The sequence below is a fragment of the Nannobrachium achirus genome, assembly GCF_963921795.1.
Source record: "Nannobrachium achirus genome assembly, chromosome: 18".
Classification (NCBI taxonomy): Eukaryota; Metazoa; Chordata; class Actinopteri; order Myctophiformes; family Myctophidae; genus Nannobrachium; species Nannobrachium achirus.
In genome coordinates, this window is record NC_137825.1 from 33,721,662 (window position 1) to 33,739,843 (window position 18,182).

The following is an 18,182-nucleotide window of genomic DNA, read 5'->3' on the forward strand; positions in this document are numbered from 1 at the left end:
GGGCGAGGTTGCACCATTTCTTGGTCTTCTGGCCAGTGATGTATATCGGACCATTTAACCATATATGGAGACATCTGGTACCCAAAGATATTCACAGATATGGGCTTAATATTGATGACATAAGGGAGCTCCATATATGGGCGTAAAAGGGATTTGGTTCCCCTGGCATCACAGGGATCTCCATATATGGGCATAAAATGGATTTGGTTACCCTGGCAACACGGGGATCTCCATATCTCCATATATGGGCATAAAAGGGATTTGGTTCCCCTGGCATCACAGGGATCTCCATATATGGGCATAAAAGGGATTTGGTTCCCCTGACATTACAGTGATGTCAGTGGCTGGTTCTACAGAGGGGATCTCCATTTATGGGCATAAAAGGGAATGTATGTATGATGATGTCAGATATCATAGACGTCATAGGACTTTCACATAACGAATAACTGAGTAAGCATGTAAACCCGTAAAATCTATATTTGGGCATGGCTGATTTATGACCTCATCATGATGACACGAGCAAACACAGCTGAATTGTATAAATGATCAGTGCAGAAACCAACAGAAGTATTTGACCAAGACTCTTCGATTTAAACATCAACAAAGGTGTGACGTTTGTTGATGGTCACAAAGGTGTGACGGACGGACGGACGGACGGACGGACGGACGGACGGACGGCCGGTGGAGGTTTTCATAGTAAACTGCTCCCTGACGGTCGCAACAATCCTAAAAAGAAGTCTTGAATAATAAAATAAAGTAAAAATAAACGGTGACCACAGGTAATCATTAATATTGCACTTGCCCAATAGTTCATTTTGGACTTAGTCCATAGTAGACATGGCATCATAACCAGAGAGAACAAAGTTTGTGTGTGAATCCAACAGTACTTTCACAGCCTTTGGAAAAAAGCAGTTTGACAGCCTGTTGGTCCTGGCCTTAATGACCTTCATCCCGCCTGAAGGGAGGGTCCAGGGGTGTGAGGGGTTTTGTAAAAATAGCATATCATGAGACCTTTAATTAAAGTTGTACTATGTAACTTTTTTTATAAAACAAATCTTAAAATTCTCCTAACTATTAAATCACAAAAGTTTTAGAAGATCCGCGCCGTGAATTTCAGCCTGTAAAGCCTTCTCTGTATGTAAACTGAGATCCTTGCCGTGGACCGGATCTCGCGCCAAAATTGCGTCATCACACTACCGGCCAATCAGAGCGAGGGTTATACAACTGCCGGCCAATCACAGCGCATCTTGAAGTGGGGTCGCTATGGCAGCCATATTTGTTGTCGCCCGTTTGTACCATCCCTTCTCTAGGTAATTTCGCCTACCAGGCAGGGTGAAGGAGTCCGTATCTCTGGAATTACTGAACGCACAGGAACAAGGGACCCCTTAAAAGATAGATCTCAGCGAGGTGGAGGCAGACGCGGGGGTCTGAAGGTACGAAAAACGTCCGAAAGACGCGGATTTGCTATAGGGCTAATGACCACTAGTTGGGCATCTTACACAGTATGGCTTTAAGCTTAAACTTTCTTAAAGTGAGAGTAGTACAATGGCCTCTACTTTGTCCCAATTTAATTGTTAGATAGTTGTGAAAATATTTCCCAATGCAACCATATAGTTATGGTGCCTGTTTTCAGTGTTGTATGCAGACGGAGATACCCACTGCCCACTTTCCCAAAACTCCTCCACCAGCTCGGGAATGGCCAAAACAAATTATGACATTTAATTTATAATCTACATCATGTGCTTCTGTAAAATCCCATTGAAACTCATTGGTAACACGCCTTGGGAATTACAATATTTTACACTCTTTCTAATAAAGTGAACAAACAATGTGTCCGGCCCAATTTAGTCGTTATACCAACTGATTCCTCCCCACACACATTTTCTGTGTTGTCACTGCACACACCTGAATGAGTCATCCTCCTTCTGTGTTGTCCTACCAGTGAGGAACCCCCACCAGGAGGACGTAGAGCCTTCGTCCTACTCCTACACTCCCTGCTGACAGGTGCCGCCCCAGCCCGTAGGAATACATGCAATGACCAGTGTCACCCTCCCCGTCCGGCTTCCTTCCCCCGAACACGGACCAATTGTGTTCGCACAGACGCCCGACATAGCCGGGTGCACCACAGGGGATTCGAACCCACAACCGTCCGTGGTGGTGGGCAGGGACTTTACCCCTGCCTCACCCGAGACTTGCAATTTTCTTTAAAGAATCCGGCGTTCGTTTTTTCCGTGTCCATAGTTAAAGGACAACTCTGCCCTAAATCACTTCTAGGCTAATTTTCCTACATATATTGATCCCAAAAGACTGTCCATGGGGTCTATTAGGCAGAAATGGTCCTGTTGTCCAGTTTCCCCAGCAGAACGCAGCAGATGTCATAGCATAGAGTGGAGCCTATAAGCCTTACACTATTAGTTGTGTTCTAAATTGATCTTATCTTTCATGAATGTGTTATTAGTTTTCATTACAAACACATCCATGCCTTGGTTGTTCCACACAAGCCACCACAATCTCATAGATAATGTTTTGGGGAGAGCATGCGGCACAAGTGCCAATCAAAGTGACTGTACTGGCCAATCACAGGGCATCTTTTCCGGGACTCGGCAAAACACATAAAAGCATAACATCGGTTTAGCAGTGTGTGTGATGGCTTGTGTGGGACAACGATGACATATCATTGCTCTGACATAATAACCCAGTTCGCAAATAGCACCATCAAATGGGATGGCTCATTACTACTACTGACCTGCAGCTCTAATCCGTGAGGAGAGTTCAGCATTTATTTATAAAGCTGTTTTACAAACTCTACTCCCAGCCCTGCTTCGAATGTAATCGCCCTATCTGGCCCTTGGTCTGCCCCGGGGCCTCTTCCCAGAGGGACATGCAGTTTATACTTAAAAGCAATTGCTGCACAGTTGCTTATTTGATTGACACATCTTTTTGCATGGCCAAGGGACATTAGCATTGCTGTATGTATATTTCTGACCCGGCTGATTTTGTCACATTTCATTTTTGCATTGCTTTATGTATATTTTCGACCCATCAGACTTGGTCAAGTTTTCAGAAAGTCCTTATAAATTCATGATGTAAAAATAAACTTGACATGACATACATGTTCTTTACAACTGTATGTAAACTTTTGATCGCATCTGTACAGTTACAGAATGGAGAGGATTGGTCAAGCTTCACGTGACATCACAATATTTAATATAAATGGGTAAGATGAAATTCTTTGGATATAACAGCATTGTCTTGTGAAGTATGACATGAGCACCGCTCACTTCTCATGGGTATGATTTTTATTAAGCCTCAAGCTGATATCATGCAAGCCAACTGTGACATCAGTACTGGGATGATGTCACTGGAGATAAATGGATAAATAGAAGGATCTTCAACGCTCACTCTCACCCAGCAGCAGTGTTCGTACATATGAGGTGACATTTTAAGACGCTTGACAAGTCAGATCTTTCAGAAGCTTTCCCAACATGTCCAGCAGCGGCCACGTTGTGAGCCCACTGAGGAAGTTCAAACTGGTCTTTCTGGGCGAGCAGAGCGTCGGGAAGACCTCTCTGATAACGCGCTTTGTCGACGACAAGTTTGACCTGACGTATCAGGCCACGATTGGAATCGACTTCCTGTCAAAGTCATTCCAGTTGGAAGACGGGCGGGCGGTGCGCCTGCAGCTTTGGGACACGGCGGGACAGGAGCGCTTCAGGAGCCTCATCCCCAGCTACATACGGGACTCCACCGTGGCCGTGGTGGTCTACGACGTCACGGACGCTCACTCCTTCAAGCAGACCACCAAATGGATCGACTACGTGAGGAGCGAGCGAGGAAGCGACGTCATCGTCATGCTCGTGGGCAACAAGACGGACCTGGCGGATAAGCGGCAGGTCACGGTCGAGGAAGGCGAACAGAGGGCCAAGGAGCTCGGCGCCATGTTCACCGAGACCAGCGCCAAGACGGGCCACAATGACAAGCAGCTGTTCCGATGCTTGGCGGCCGCGCTCCCCGGGGTGGAAAACGCGCAGGAGACGAGCAAAGAAGGAACGAACAACAACATTAAGTTGGACGCGCCGCACACGTTAGACAAGCCGCTGGATAGTTCCTGTTCCTGTTAATCCGGCACAATTAACCGCACCGGAAGACATTCATTCTCACCAATGCCTGTTGGTTAACCTCCAGCTGAGATTACCTCCGGATTAAATACCAACCAACCATAGACTGTAAGAAAATATGTGGCGGAGGGAACGGTGACATCACCCATCTGTTTCTATACAGAACAGTTTCGAAGCCACTTTTTTGGCGACTTCAAATCCGCCATCTTGGAACTTCCGGTCCGTAAAAGCAACCAAAAAGGAATGCAATTGGCTGCAGCCGCAGTGAGGGCGGGGCTTCACTCTGTACAACCAGAAGAAGCCCTAGTAACATACCATACTTTATCATTAATTTTAACAATGAATTAATGGGACCATAATTTACTAAACGCACATCATGATTGAAAAACAATCAAATAGCTGTTGAAAACTACTACATGGTGAACTACTACTACATGGTGATATTTAGGGCCTCAAATCTAACGGAGCTTCCTTGCCGCCCAATACCAACATGCCCGTCCAGCAAAGCATCACGTCATCTAGGCTACTTAAGACTTTTGTTCATAATACCGCACTTCTTCTTTCGTATATCTAAAAGCAACGTATGTCACTTATCATGTGTTGGGCAGGGGAATAAGATAAGCGGCCTCAAACAGAACACAATTGTTATAGTAGATGGAGCGACACAGGTTGTTGAGCACCTTTTTTATGCAGGGTTTCAAAAGGAAGAACATGCCTCCAGGAGGTTTAAGAGCTGACGTCGAGAGGGTCAACAAGCATGATTTATGAGCGGTGGTAAACCGCTCCATAGAGTGGCTGTGCGTGTGTCTGTAGCTACTTTTCCTCAGCGTTTTGCCATAGCAATGTGTTTTCCTCAGTGTTTTGCCATAGCAATATATGTGTGTGTGTGTGTGTGTGTGTGTAGCCATATTACATCATATTACATCACCAATATTACATCCTAGACCTATCTGTAGCCACTTTTCCTCAGCGTTTTGCCATAGCAATGTGTGTGTGTTTTCCTCAGCGTTTTGCCATAGCAATATGTGTGTGTGTGTGTGTGTGTGTGTGTGTAGCCATATTACATCACCAATATTACATCCTAGACCTATCTGTAGCCACTTTTCCTCGGCGTTTTGCCATAGCAATGTGTTTTCCTCAGCGTTTTGCCATAGCAATATATGTGTGTGTGTGTGTGTGTGTAGCCATATTACTACATCACCAATATTACATCCTAGACCTATCTGTAGCCACTTTTCCTCAGCGTTTTGCCATAGCAATGTGTTTTCCTCAGCGTTTTGCCATAGCAATATGTGTGTGTGTGTGTGTGTAGCCATATTACATCACCAATTACATCCTAGACTTATATCCTAGTCTTTTTCCTCAGCGTTTTGCCATAGCAATGTGTTTTCCTCAGCGTTTTGCCATAGCAATGTGTGTGTGTGTAGCCTGTATTACATCACCAAAAGACGTTATGCAAGCACGACCACCGCTCACTTCACATTGGGTGTGATTTTTAATTTGGGATTCATTAAATTATGAGCTTTACTGCCTCCCTCAGACACACTTTGTTGCATGCAATGTCACCAGTTATCCTGCTGCTGATCAGTGCACTCAGGAGGTCATGAACAAAAAGCATGTGGCCCTAATAGTTAACAATAGTTATGAAAAACACTACTGTAAAGTATATTTAAGATTTTTCACATTTGATGTGAGTAATGGGCAATGCAATAACAATCTTCATTCAGCAAGTTTTTTTGTTAGTTTTTTACTTTTTGTGACATTCAGTCTGGTTCTCATAGCTGGATACAACACATTCAGCTGCCAATCTGGTGGTATAACCCAATTACTGTGTTTGGCTGAGACACACACAGCCCCTGTTTCACTAGGAAATACAATACAGTTGCAAAAAGCCATTTTCCTTGTTCGTTAACCCATTCAATCCAGGAACTTTTTTAGATATAAATAAATCAATATAGCAAAATAGTTATTTCTGAAAACGTGTGATTTAGAAGGAATGTTTGAAGTCCCACATGCGTCTAACTTTTTAGTAGTAATCTAAAAATAAAGTTTTCCTTTGTATCTTTTGTATTTTTCAGCTGTCTACACATTACGTTTGACTTCTGGGTCCATTCGTACCAACCAACCACTGGTCTCCACTTTCCCTGGTGTTTCATCTCGACCGTACGAGAACAGTAACTGGTTCCTCCCACCAACCTGACATCACCAGACACTGAGACAAGAGCAGTGAGACAGTAAGATCATAAAACACAGGATGTCATATAAAGAAAATTAGAAAGGTGCAAGTGTGGTTCCACTGACGTGAGTTGTGAGGAATCCACTGGGAACTGAGCACGAAAGGTAAGGCCTGGCCCTAACTGGGCTGGCCAAAGGCCCTATCTTGCCTTAATTGGCATACATTTACGCCCTACCAGGCCAAAAACATCAATATTATATCCATATATGGGCATTCCAAGATGATGCCCTTTTAGGGCAACCACACTAATACAATCCATTGTATGACCATATATGGAGATCCCTGATGTTATTAATATTAAACCCTTATATGGCCATTCCTAGATATGCAGCTCAACATTAAGTCTCATGTGGTCTATGATGTCAGATGCCCATACGGTATATGTCAGTCTCATGTGGTCTATGACGTCAGACATCTCCATATTTGGGAAATATGGCCACATTTTGGCCAACTTAAACAACCAACCAGGTCTGTGCATTTTTATTGTCAAAGTTGATCCCATGCATCAGTGCTCTCCCAACAGTCTGCTGTCACCCAGATGGATATGTGCATGCACACGCCCATTGATGTCAAGTGAAGCATGACCAAGCCTGTCTTTCTGGACATTATATTGTCCAAGATATCTGGCCTTTAACAACCCGGATAACTTCAGTTACCCGGGTTATAAGTTTAACAACAAACAGGTTCACTTTAGCTGGCATAAAAGTTCTCTGACCTAGAACAATAGTGTGTTGCCTAGTAGTATCAACCACACTAGTAAGAAAATGAAATGGGTGAAACTAGACTGCACTCTTTCGAGGTGCCAACTTGCGTCTTGTGCACTCATAGACCGAGAACGCTGCTCCTTCATTGGCTAAAGGCCCTGCCTTTGTATTGTCGGACAGAAAGGGGGGCACAACGTTGGTGTAGTGGTTATCGCATATGCCCTTCATGCGGAAGGTGAGTGGTTCAAATCCTGCCTGACAGCAAGGGGAAGAAGACGACAGTAACAAGTAACAATAAATCAACAATAAAAATGTCGCCAGCCAATCATCAAGGACAATGATACACGAAAGAAGAAGTCGGATAGAAACAGACAGCCATAATTTACACTTTCAAGAAGGAGAATTGATAAAGACAGAACCAAGGAATACAATCAGGCAGGTCAAGTAGCTTGATATAATACGAGCAACAATGTCAAATAATGTGCAATATAATGGCTTGGCAGCAGCATATATATTGACAGACTTAGTCAAATAGATGTATGGCCTTGGTCCCTTGCCTAGTCCACACAGAGTTGACCCACATGTGTAGCATGGAGGTTGAAACAACACAGGTCGTTCAGCCTGATTGAGAGCACACAGGCCATGTCATCCAAACAGCCATGCAAATGCTTAAACATACATGTTCATACACAGAGACATACTGTATGTGCAGACACACGTACTGTACACACACACACACACACACACACACACACACACACACACGCACACACACACACACACACACACACACACACACACACACACACACTCAACTGCACACAAGGTAGCCTACTTGTTGTTTTTTCATGTCTTATGTTTGATTATTATTGCGACCGTCAGGGAGCAGTTTACTATGAAAACCTCCACCGGCCGTCCGTCCGTCCGTCCGTCCGTCCGTCCGTCACACCTTTGTGACCATCAACAAACGTCACACCTTTGTTGATGTTTAAATCGAAGAGTCTTGGTCAAATACTTCTGTTGGTTTCTGCACTGATCATTTATACAATTCAGCTGTGTTTGCTCGTGTCATCATGATGAGGTCATAAATCAGCCATGCCCAAATATAGATTTTACGGGTTTACATGCTTACTCAGTTATTCGTTATGTGAAAGTCCTATGACGTCTATGATATCTGACATCATCATACATACATTCCCTTTTATGCCCATAAATGGAGATCCCCTCTGTAGAACCAGCCACTGACATCACTGTAATGTCAGGGGAACCAAATCCCTTTTATGCCCATATATGGAGATCCCTGTGATGCCAGGGGAACCAAATCCCTTTTATGCCCATATATGGAGATATGGAGATCCCCGTGTTGCCAGGGTAACCAAATCCATTTTATGCCCATATATGGAGATCCCTGTGATGCCAGGGGAACCAAATCCCTTTTACGCCCATATATGGAGATCCCTTATGTCATCAATATTAAGCCCATATCTGTGAATATCTTTGGGTACCAGATGTCTCCATATATGGTTAAATGGTCCGATATACATCACTGGCCAGAAGACCAAGAAATGGTGCAACCTCGCCCTTTGCTTTTCTCCCTATAGGCATCTTACTGGTAGGTAGTTTAATGAGGAATGCAGTATGGTGGTAGGTAGGTAGTTATGGCCTTTGATGTAAGATTTTCACTTTCTAGGATAACTATATTTGCTATTCCCAGATGATGCCCTTTTAGGGTACCCCTCATGCCCATATATGGAGATCCCCAGGCTTTACTAATTAACATAAGTTTTATGCCCATATATGGAGATCATTGTCCCAATGTCATCAGATATATGGGCATAAATGGACACAGGCAAACTAGATGGGCTGTATGGATATCCAGATGTGTGATGTAAGTGTTTTATTCCAAATGTGGCACCCCACAGACATATTTCCAGAAACAAAATCCCTTTAATGCCCATATATGGAGATTTCTGATGTCATCAATCCCAGGCCCTGTAAAAAACATGGTTGCTATGGTATGAGCAACTTATGTCTCCATATATGGAGATTCAACTTCAATGAGTAACCATGGCAAACTGTCAACTGCCCGTATGTCTTGATAATTGGTAAAACAAACTTTTGGCCTATTTGTGGAGATAAGCGACCAACGGTCGCTTATCTCCCGATTAGGGAGTCTTACTGGTGTTTAAATTGCTAGTTGTTTATTATTCATATTATAGCCCTATATGGGGTTTCCTTTCGCACCTGCATAATATTTCTGTGTCTTTCAATAATGTTACCTTTCTATTGTTTTATTTTGCGAATAAATAAAACAAAAATGAATCAATGATCATGTTTCCTTTTGGAAGGATCAAAGCTAGTTTTTCAATTCAAAGATTAACCGTGATCACTAAGGTCACTCGTAGTCGTACGGTAGTATTTGGACTTTTGGAGTGACTAGAAAGAGTATTCATGTAAAGGTCTGTCTTTTTCCTCGGGTAGTCTAATCTTTGGCAGTAATCGAGCAAACAAACCAGTTTACAGTATGCTCACCCATAAAGCTTATGTTTATTGTGAAATGTTCATACATTTTCTGAAAGCCATGCTTTCACCCTTTGTTTGAAGAGAAGATGACTGCTGATGGTCTTTATCGCCGCGGGTACTAAGTTCCAGTTTACTGCTCCACCACCATACTGTATTTAAATGAACATGTTTCCCATATCAGTTTTGAACTTGGGCAAGTGCATGCAAAACGATTGCTAATGTACACAGGTCTGGTTGGTCGGTTCGGTTCTACTATTTACTCCACTATGGTGTGTGTGTGACAACATTCCACTCCCACCAGGCATCCAATCCAAGGGTTAAATTCCTCATATTTCATAACCACATTCATGTTGGGGAGGGACTAGAACAGATTTGTATAAATTGTTAAATCTCCTTGTAAAATCCACAGTACAGCACTACTGTCTAATGAAGAACAAAATGCATGAGATAATGCAGAGCTGTCTCCTCTTCATATGTGTGCTTGCTCTGAACTTAGCGAGTGCTGAAGGTAAGACCATTCTCATTTACAGAGCAGATTAAATCGCTGGTTCTCAAACAGTTTCAGTGTCAAGGAGATCTTATATAATTCAATAATTTGAACCAAACAGCTTATTCTTTCAATTAATTGAATAATGAAAGTGCACTTTTTCTTTCATCATTAACAAATCATTGTGACTAGATCAATATTTATATTTTCTACTTTGTCTCACTGTCATTTTTGAAAAGATGACAATGTGTCGGACCATAATTATATGCAATGCTGGAAAAAGTACTCACATTCTTTACTTGCGTAAAAAGTATCAATACTGTAGTGTAGAAATACCTTCAAGTAAAGTCCAGAATTAAAAATGTACTTGCGTAAAAGTACAAATGTATTGTTATCTAAAGGTATGTTTTGTGATAATAATCTAAATTTAAAAGTAACTAAAGTTTTCAAATAATTGTAGTGGAGTAAAGAGTACACTATTTGCCTCTGATTTGCCCTGAAAATTGGAAATACTCCAGTGAAGTAAAAGACTAAAAGTACCTCAAAAGTGTATTATTACAATACCTGAGCAAATGTACACTGTAGTTACTTTACGCCACTGATTATATGCCATTCAGGATTATTGAGACAGCGGTTTAGAATTCCACAGCTTACTGTATACAGTACACAGTGGTGCTCCCAGATGTATAACAATTTCACAAGCTTTATGGATAAGCATACCACAAACAGTCTTGTTTGCTCAATCGATTACTGCCAATGACTACCCGAGGAAAAATACAGACTACACAAGTCAAGTCACAATACTACCGTAAATGAACGCGAGTTCATCTTTGAAGAGAAGAAACAGTCACGTGAGCCATACAAACTTGGCAGTGACCCAAACATGGGTCCCGACCCACTGTTTGGGAAACAGTGGTAGTATTATAGTAAAGGTATTGGATGACACGCCCTGTGCTCTCACAGTAAATTGATTAGGATGAACCTCCTGTGTTGTTTCAACATCCAGTCTGTCTACACACGGTCATCTCTGTGTGGATTGGGACAGAGGCTATACATACAGTAGGCCTATGTTTAGTGTCAGGACTACAGTCTGAGTTTTGGGTCTGGGCCTGTCTGTGGGTGTGATTACTTATAATGACTTACTTACTTGCCTGATGTGTTTTTGACTCATGTCGCATGTCTCAACACTCAGCCCTACTTAAACCAAGCTTTTCTCTGACAGATTACATCCTTTGTCCCTGTGTTTTGTTTACTGTGTTTCTAATATCTTTGCCTGCCAGCTATTGGATTTGTTTGCCGGGTTGTTCTTGGACATCGTACTTGCCACCATTAGCTGCTAATCTCACAATAAAACCACAATTGTTCTCACAATTGTTAGACCTGAGGCGGATAAAAAAAATTACAAAAACATTCTGTTCCTATATAGGCTACTGTACATAGCAACAAGAACCACAAAAGGGGTTCCGGCTTGAAAGGTTTACTTACAGAAAGGGGTTCCAGCTCTAAATGGGTTTAACCATCAACCTGTTTCTGTCCGCTTCTGGGTCCAGAAACCTCATCCTGCCATCAGGGAGAAAGTCTGTCAATATACAGTATAGCTTCTGCTAGGCCATTTTATTGCAAGAAATGCTGTAAGTATTTTTTATGCAAGCACGTTATTTGACATTGCTTGTATGACGATAGGATATTTGACATACTGTACATGACTCTTGTTTTTCCCTTGTTTCTTTCTTTATCTATTGTTCTTCTTGAAATTGCACTGCAAATGATGGGAGCTTGCATAATTTAATCTACTTTGCAATTATTTGTTTTATGATCTTCAATGCTCTCCTCTCCACAGTGTCTGGCGATGTCAGGTTGGTGGGGGGAACCAGTCCCTGTTCTGGTACAGTCGAGCTGAAACACCAGGGAAAGTGGAGACCAGTGGTTGGTTGGTACGAATGGACCCAGAGGTCATCAAACGTAGTGTGTAGACAGCTGGACTGTGGATCTGCTGTCTTAACAGAAACAATTCTGGATGCTCCAATTAAACCTGTATGGTGGCTTAGATCTGAGTCAGAACGGCTCTGTGAAGGATCTGAGCCTTCACTGACAGAGTGTGGAGAAAAGCAGGATTATACTTCCAATGGCAGACTGAAGGTGATCTGTTCAGGTAACACAGACCATGACTTCAATAATGACGTAACCTTTACCGTCTCTTAATTAATCTAGTCGAGTGATTCTCAACCTTTGTGATTCCAAGAACCTCCACTTTCATATGCATTAGGCCACAGACCCCCATTTGATACACATCTTTATCTCTGAGCCCATGATCTACACTGTGAAATCCTTAAGTGCTAATTTACCCAGGTACCACATTTTCAAACCTGTTTACATTAGGAGGTTAATGCTCATAAGTAGATATAGTTCATGTCGTAATCTTTCTTTTCTTCCGTCTTGCTCTCCGTCCCACCCTCTTCTCCCGCCCATTTAATGCTCATAATAAGTAGATAGAAAAACTAGGTTGCTGCTATATGTATATCTAAAATCTAAAATGACAGACTTTCCCCGGATTTAATGGGGTTAAAGACCAGGTGAAATGCCTATGCTTTCTGACAGAGGAGACACATTCGCGCATGCATGTGCTGTGTTTGTCTTTGTTGAAAAGTCATGTCTGTCTGTCTGTCTGTCTGTCTGTCTCTCTCTCTCTCTCTCTCTCTCTCTCCCTCTCCCTCTCCCTCCCTCCCCAGAGTCTTTGAGGTTGGTGAATGGGACTAGTCTGTGTTCAGGCAGAGTGGAGGTAAAGTCAGATCAGTTGTGGGCCTCAGTGTGTGAAGATGACTTTGACCAGAAGGATGCAGAGGTGGTCTGTAAGGAGCTAGGCTGTGGGTCTCCTTCAGTCCTCCAGGGGGCACTCTATGGAGAAGCGAAGGGTTCAATTGGGAACAAAGATTTCCAGTGTGAAGGCAGTGAAGCTGGTCTCCTGGACTGTGGAACCTCAGGCTCAACTGGAAACACCTGCTCACCTAACAAGGCTGTTGGACTCACCTGCTCTGGTAAAATACATTTACAACTTTAGGTTCAGATTATTATTTTATAATCAAGTAGTTTTCACTGCCTACTCTCTTTTTCTGTACAGAGTCTGATGATATCAGGTTGGTGGGAGGAACCAGTCGCTGTACTGGTATACTTGAAATTAAATACCAGGGAGAGTGGAGACCAGTGGTTGATTACTACTGGAACCTGAAGAGATCGGCTGTAGTGTGTAGCCAGCTAGACTGCGGCTCCGCTGTTTCAACAGATGGGGGTAATGGTCCAGATGCCTCTGTGTGGAGGTTCAAATCTTCCTGTGTTGGTTCTGAGTCTAAACTGAGCGAGTGTGGAACACTCCATCATGAGAGGTCCAGTGATAGGCTGGAGCTGATCTGTTCAGGTAACACAAACGATTACCTTAAAACATTTCAGTAATCTTTACAGTCTTTTCTTTCATACATCTACAGTGCATCTATCCAGCCTTTCTGTCTGAGCTGCTGTTTGTGTGATACAATTTAGCAGACACTCTTATCCAGAGCGACTTAAAAGTTCAAGAAATCAGACAATGACATGAACCCTAGCCAACAGACAGCAGGGTAAATAGTCGAGTGAAAAGGGAACAACGTAGCGCTACAAACAAACTATCTAAATCTAAATATCAAAACGTGTGAACAAATAGGGAGCATATATCTGTATACTACAGTATCATATAAAAGAGAGAAGAAAAAAACAGATGAGTTGTCTGAGTTTATTCCACAGCTTGGGAGCCCCATGGAAGAAGAGACTAAGATGTGGGTACTGGGGTGTGAACATCAAAAGAGGATACTTTGCTCTATATTGATTCTATACTCTGTACGTATGTATACTATATGTGCATGCGAGGCTTCTATGGACTGTTACCGGTAGATGTGGTGATGAAAATTTTGATTTATTTCCTCATGTATTCATTTATCATTTAAACTTTCTCCATCACTATCACCCCATCTCTCTTCAGAGTCTGTGAGGTTGGTGAATGGGACTAGTTCATGTTCAGGCAGAGTGGAGGTGAAGTCTGATCAGTCGTGGGTCTCGGTGTGTGAAGGTGATTTTGACGAGACTGATGCAACGGTGGTCTGTAGGGAACTTGGCTGTGGGGCACCTTCGGTCCTACAGGGGGCACTCTACGGTGAAGCAAAGACTCCAATGTTGACCAAAGAGGTCAAGTGTAAAGGCAGCGAGTCTGCTCTCCTGAAATGTGGGACCTCTGGCTCAACTAAAAATACCTGCTCTCCTGACATGGCTGTTGGACTCACCTGCTCAGGTAAAAGACAAGCTAAAGTCATTGGGTGTTTATTATTATTGTTTTATAATGGAAGTAATAGTACCTTGTACTGCTTACTCTCTTGTCTCTGTCCAGAGCTTGATGATGTCAGGTTGGTGGGAGGACCCAGTCGCTGTAATGGTACACTGGAGATAAAATACCAGGGAGAGTGGAGACCAGCAAAATCAACTGAACACGACTGGAGAGACCTATCAGATGTGGTGTGTAGAGAGCTGCGCTGTGGCCGCGTTGTTCGCAGAAAAACCAAAAGCACCTCCACCTTTCGGAAGATATGGTGGATTAGCCGGAAATGTGTTGAGTCTGAGACTTCACTGAGGGAGTGTGGAACAAGGACGGATACTTCTTCCTTTGACTTACATGAGCTGGTCTGTTCAGGTAATACAAACAGAAACTTGAACAAGGACCACATGGTTCTTATTATTTAGTATCTTTTGTTTATTTTTAATTTAATCTCTTTAAAAAACTGTTTATCCGGAGACAAAGATAGAGAATTAGATAAGGACTGGTGTCTGTCCTTATCTGTCCCTTATATCTGTGTTCATAAAATTAACACATACACGATGTGAAGAAGCCTGCTGAGCTTAGCCTGATTTCAGACTGAGCTGATGCTTGAGTCTGACATTGTGCCCTGTCTGAACGATTTACGGGGGAGGGACTTTTGTGCGAGCGTGCATGTGCGCGGCCACGTGCAAGTGATTGCGACGCACGGTGATCGCGACGCACGGTCGCGGCGTCTGTGTGTCTGTGCTAGTGACTGCTTCCGCGTGCATGTGTGTGTGTGCGCCTGCCTGCCTGGTGTGTGAACTTCCTGATATGTAATCGTTTCAACTGCTGCGCGGATTGGATATTCGTTAGACCCACCCCCACCCCCTGCGCTCATTGGAGGAGCTGACATTTCGGATGGTAAACTGCCGAATTATTTACTCAACACCAGACCAGAGAAACAGTCCACTCTAAGAGTGGGCGGGTCAATGGGCTGGAGCCAGGCAATGCTGAGCTAGTTCAGGCAGACATCTCGAAGAAACACCATTCTGATTGGGGCGGGCTATTTAAACCTTGTTATGACATAGGCACATTCAGAGGCACATTCACTTTTATTCCCATAGCGGCACGTCCTCCAAACACCTGATTCTAATTACAGGGCTACCGCTACCCCATTTTGAAAACCATTCAAGATTATTACATTTCAGCACACTGAAATAAATATCTATCTGAAAACATTTTAAGTTAGAAATAAGCAACGTAGTAACAAACATGCTTCATACTGGCCCTCTCTCTCTCTCCCTTGGGCAGCAGGCTACACAAACACTAGTCCTCTGCTGCACATCTTCAGTGAGGCATATTATGGATAACACTACTTTCCGAGGGAGACCCGCCAGTATATATGGGCAGTATTCGCTGTGATTGACAGATCTCGTTTTTTTTCAACTATGTCTAAACCTAACCTTAACCTTAACCTCTGTAAAACTATCCCTAAACCGAACCTTAACCCTAACTTCAGTAAAACTAAGCCTAAACTTAACCTTATCTACCGTCTTATCTTTTCTACCCCAGGGCCCTGAACACATCGAATGACCAGCGGGGGCAGATAGGAAGGAAAGATCGGTTGAAGAGAGCTCTACTGACACTTCAGATTGTCTTTTGATATTGTCGCTCTTGGGTGGAAACATTGTGTGTTGAAAACCATTGCTTTCTTATTTTGAGATGCTTGTTTTCTTATACAGATGTGCCATACTGCCATTTCATAAACTTCACAAGTCCTGCCTTTGGCAATACAGTAGATTTTCAGGGGATTTGCAGAATTCTTTTTTACATTGTGCCAATTCTGTGTTGCCACTGCTGCTGTAACATACTGACTCATCTGCCAGTGAGGAGCCTCCACCGGGAGGACCTTGAGCCTCGGTCCTACTCTTCCTGTTCAACAGGTTCGGCCAACCTCCTCCTCAGCCTATAGACACACACGGGCGCCTACAAATTCACGCCCACAATTGAAACAGTGGCCCCACTTAGGGTAAGGGAGAACGGTTTACTGCAAGCCAGCCCATAGAAAGTCATTGCAATTCAACTGTGGTTAGCCTAATATTGAAATAATTCTACACGAACTGAAGACTATATTGATTTAAATAAAAACATGTTTTCAAATGTATGGCCTGACCCTGACAACATATCTTCTTGTTAGCTAAATACATGATGTGTGTCACGTTTAATTTGCCACTTGAATGGGTTACCCATAATGTTAACAGAGAAGAGGGGAAACGGCAGACACAGAACCTGTCGCTTTTCAGTGACATCACTGTCTTTACTGCTGTGCGTTTATGAGCGCCGACTTTGAAGATCCTGACTTTTTGAACTACAAAAGAGTGGATTCTCCAGGTTAGTATTATCCAAAAATAACCTGCAAGACTCCGTTTGGAAGAAGCGAGATGCGATCATTTTCCAAAAATAAACAGCCTAATTATACATGAGAGACAAGCGTATCTGGGTATTGAAAACCTCAAGGGATGCGTCCATGACGTGTGTACCTTCCGACCACCTAAACTTAAGATTTCCAATGCTAGCACTTTTGACTCAGATGAAGTATGTTAAAGTATATTGTAGGTAGTGTATCAAGATGACAGATATGCCACTTTAAAAAGGCAAAATTAAACTCATGGGACACTTTATTAGAACACAAAAAAATCGCTATGGCCTCAGTAGTCAACCACTGAAATTATGATATTTCACGATGCCTCTCATTGTGATTGCATTGGCAGCTGCAGTGCACCGTTCTTCCTTTCCCGAAGTGGGGCCGCTGTCACAATAGGGGGCGTGAATTTTATAGGCGCCCGAGGGCTGTTAAGTCTGACATCATTGTGTAGGCAGAGGAGAACTTTTGCCCCCAGTGCCCGTGAATCTTTTTACTATTTTTACTATTTACTAATTTTTCTTCTCTTAGTTGTTGAAAGGAAAGTGGTAGAATTATACTTTAGTTGTTATTTTTGTCTCGGATCTGTTGAAATAGCGAGGGACAGATATTGATAATAAATCTGTTTGGAGGTCTGACTACAAAATGATGTCACAGCTTAAAAGCCACTAGCACCCTCCCTGGCTTCCCTCTCCCGAACACGGACGGTGTGTTCGTATAGACGTGTCTACGCCGGATGCCCAGTGGGGGATTTGAAACCCCTAACCCCCTTATTTACCCCTGTGACAACCAAGTGCCACTGAAGTTGCCTTTTTTGTGTTGGGATACAGCGATATAGCTGCAAATGAGGTTTATAAATAAAAAGAACGTTAAAGGGGCACTCCACCACTTTTCAACCTATCTTCATATAATAGGTCCTCACTAATGTTCATGATAAAATATCTCAATTTTTTTCTACTCAGTTTGGGTCTCATAGGAGAGCTGTGGGTGGGTCAAATCCTTCCTACCGGTGACATCATCAATGGGAAATGCAAGCTAATAGAAACGGCAGGCTTTCTATTCCTGAAAAAGTTGCAATGTTAAAGTGGAAGCCATTGTTCTCGTGATAATGAATATATTAATATTTTTCAAAAATATTATTTAATTTTCTTTTGTCAAACGATGTCACCGGTAGGAAGGATTTGAAAGCTCTCCTATGAGACCCATACTGAATAGAAAAAAATTGTGCTATTTTATTATGAACATTAGTGAGGACCTATTATATGAAGACAGGTTGAAAAGTGGTGAACTACTCCTTTAAGTGTTTTCAGTCATATATCAGTCTATCTAATGTTGCAGGCAGAATGGCAACCGGGCATACGGTAACTATATATAGGC

The 18,182-nt window shown here is 42.8% G+C and overlaps 2 protein-coding genes across 2 annotated transcripts; both read left to right on the forward strand.

Annotated features, from left to right (window-relative positions):
* Window positions 1–3,485: 3,485 nt before the first annotated feature.
* Window positions 3,486–4,121, forward strand: LOC308303040 (ras-related protein Rab-6B-like; the record flags this gene model as incomplete). Its single annotated transcript, XM_080747359.1, has 1 exon — window positions 3,486–4,121. The coding sequence occupies one exon, from the start codon at window positions 3,486–3,488 to the stop codon at window positions 4,119–4,121; it is 636 nt and encodes a 211-aa protein (XP_080603485.1).
* A 7,964-nt stretch (window positions 4,122–12,085) lies between these two features.
* LOC308303041 (scavenger receptor cysteine-rich type 1 protein M130-like) lies at window positions 12,086–16,013 on the forward strand (the record flags this gene model as incomplete). The annotated part of the gene is made up of 7 exons (XM_080747360.1): window positions 12,086–12,107; window positions 12,143–12,220; window positions 12,798–13,103; window positions 13,187–13,480; window positions 14,075–14,380; window positions 14,477–14,776; window positions 15,956–16,013. 7 exons carry the CDS (start codon window positions 12,086–12,088, stop codon window positions 15,961–15,963), a joined length of 1,314 nt encoding a protein of 437 aa, XP_080603486.1. The 3' UTR covers window positions 15,964–16,013.
* Between the last annotated feature and the right edge of the window lie 2,169 nt (window positions 16,014–18,182).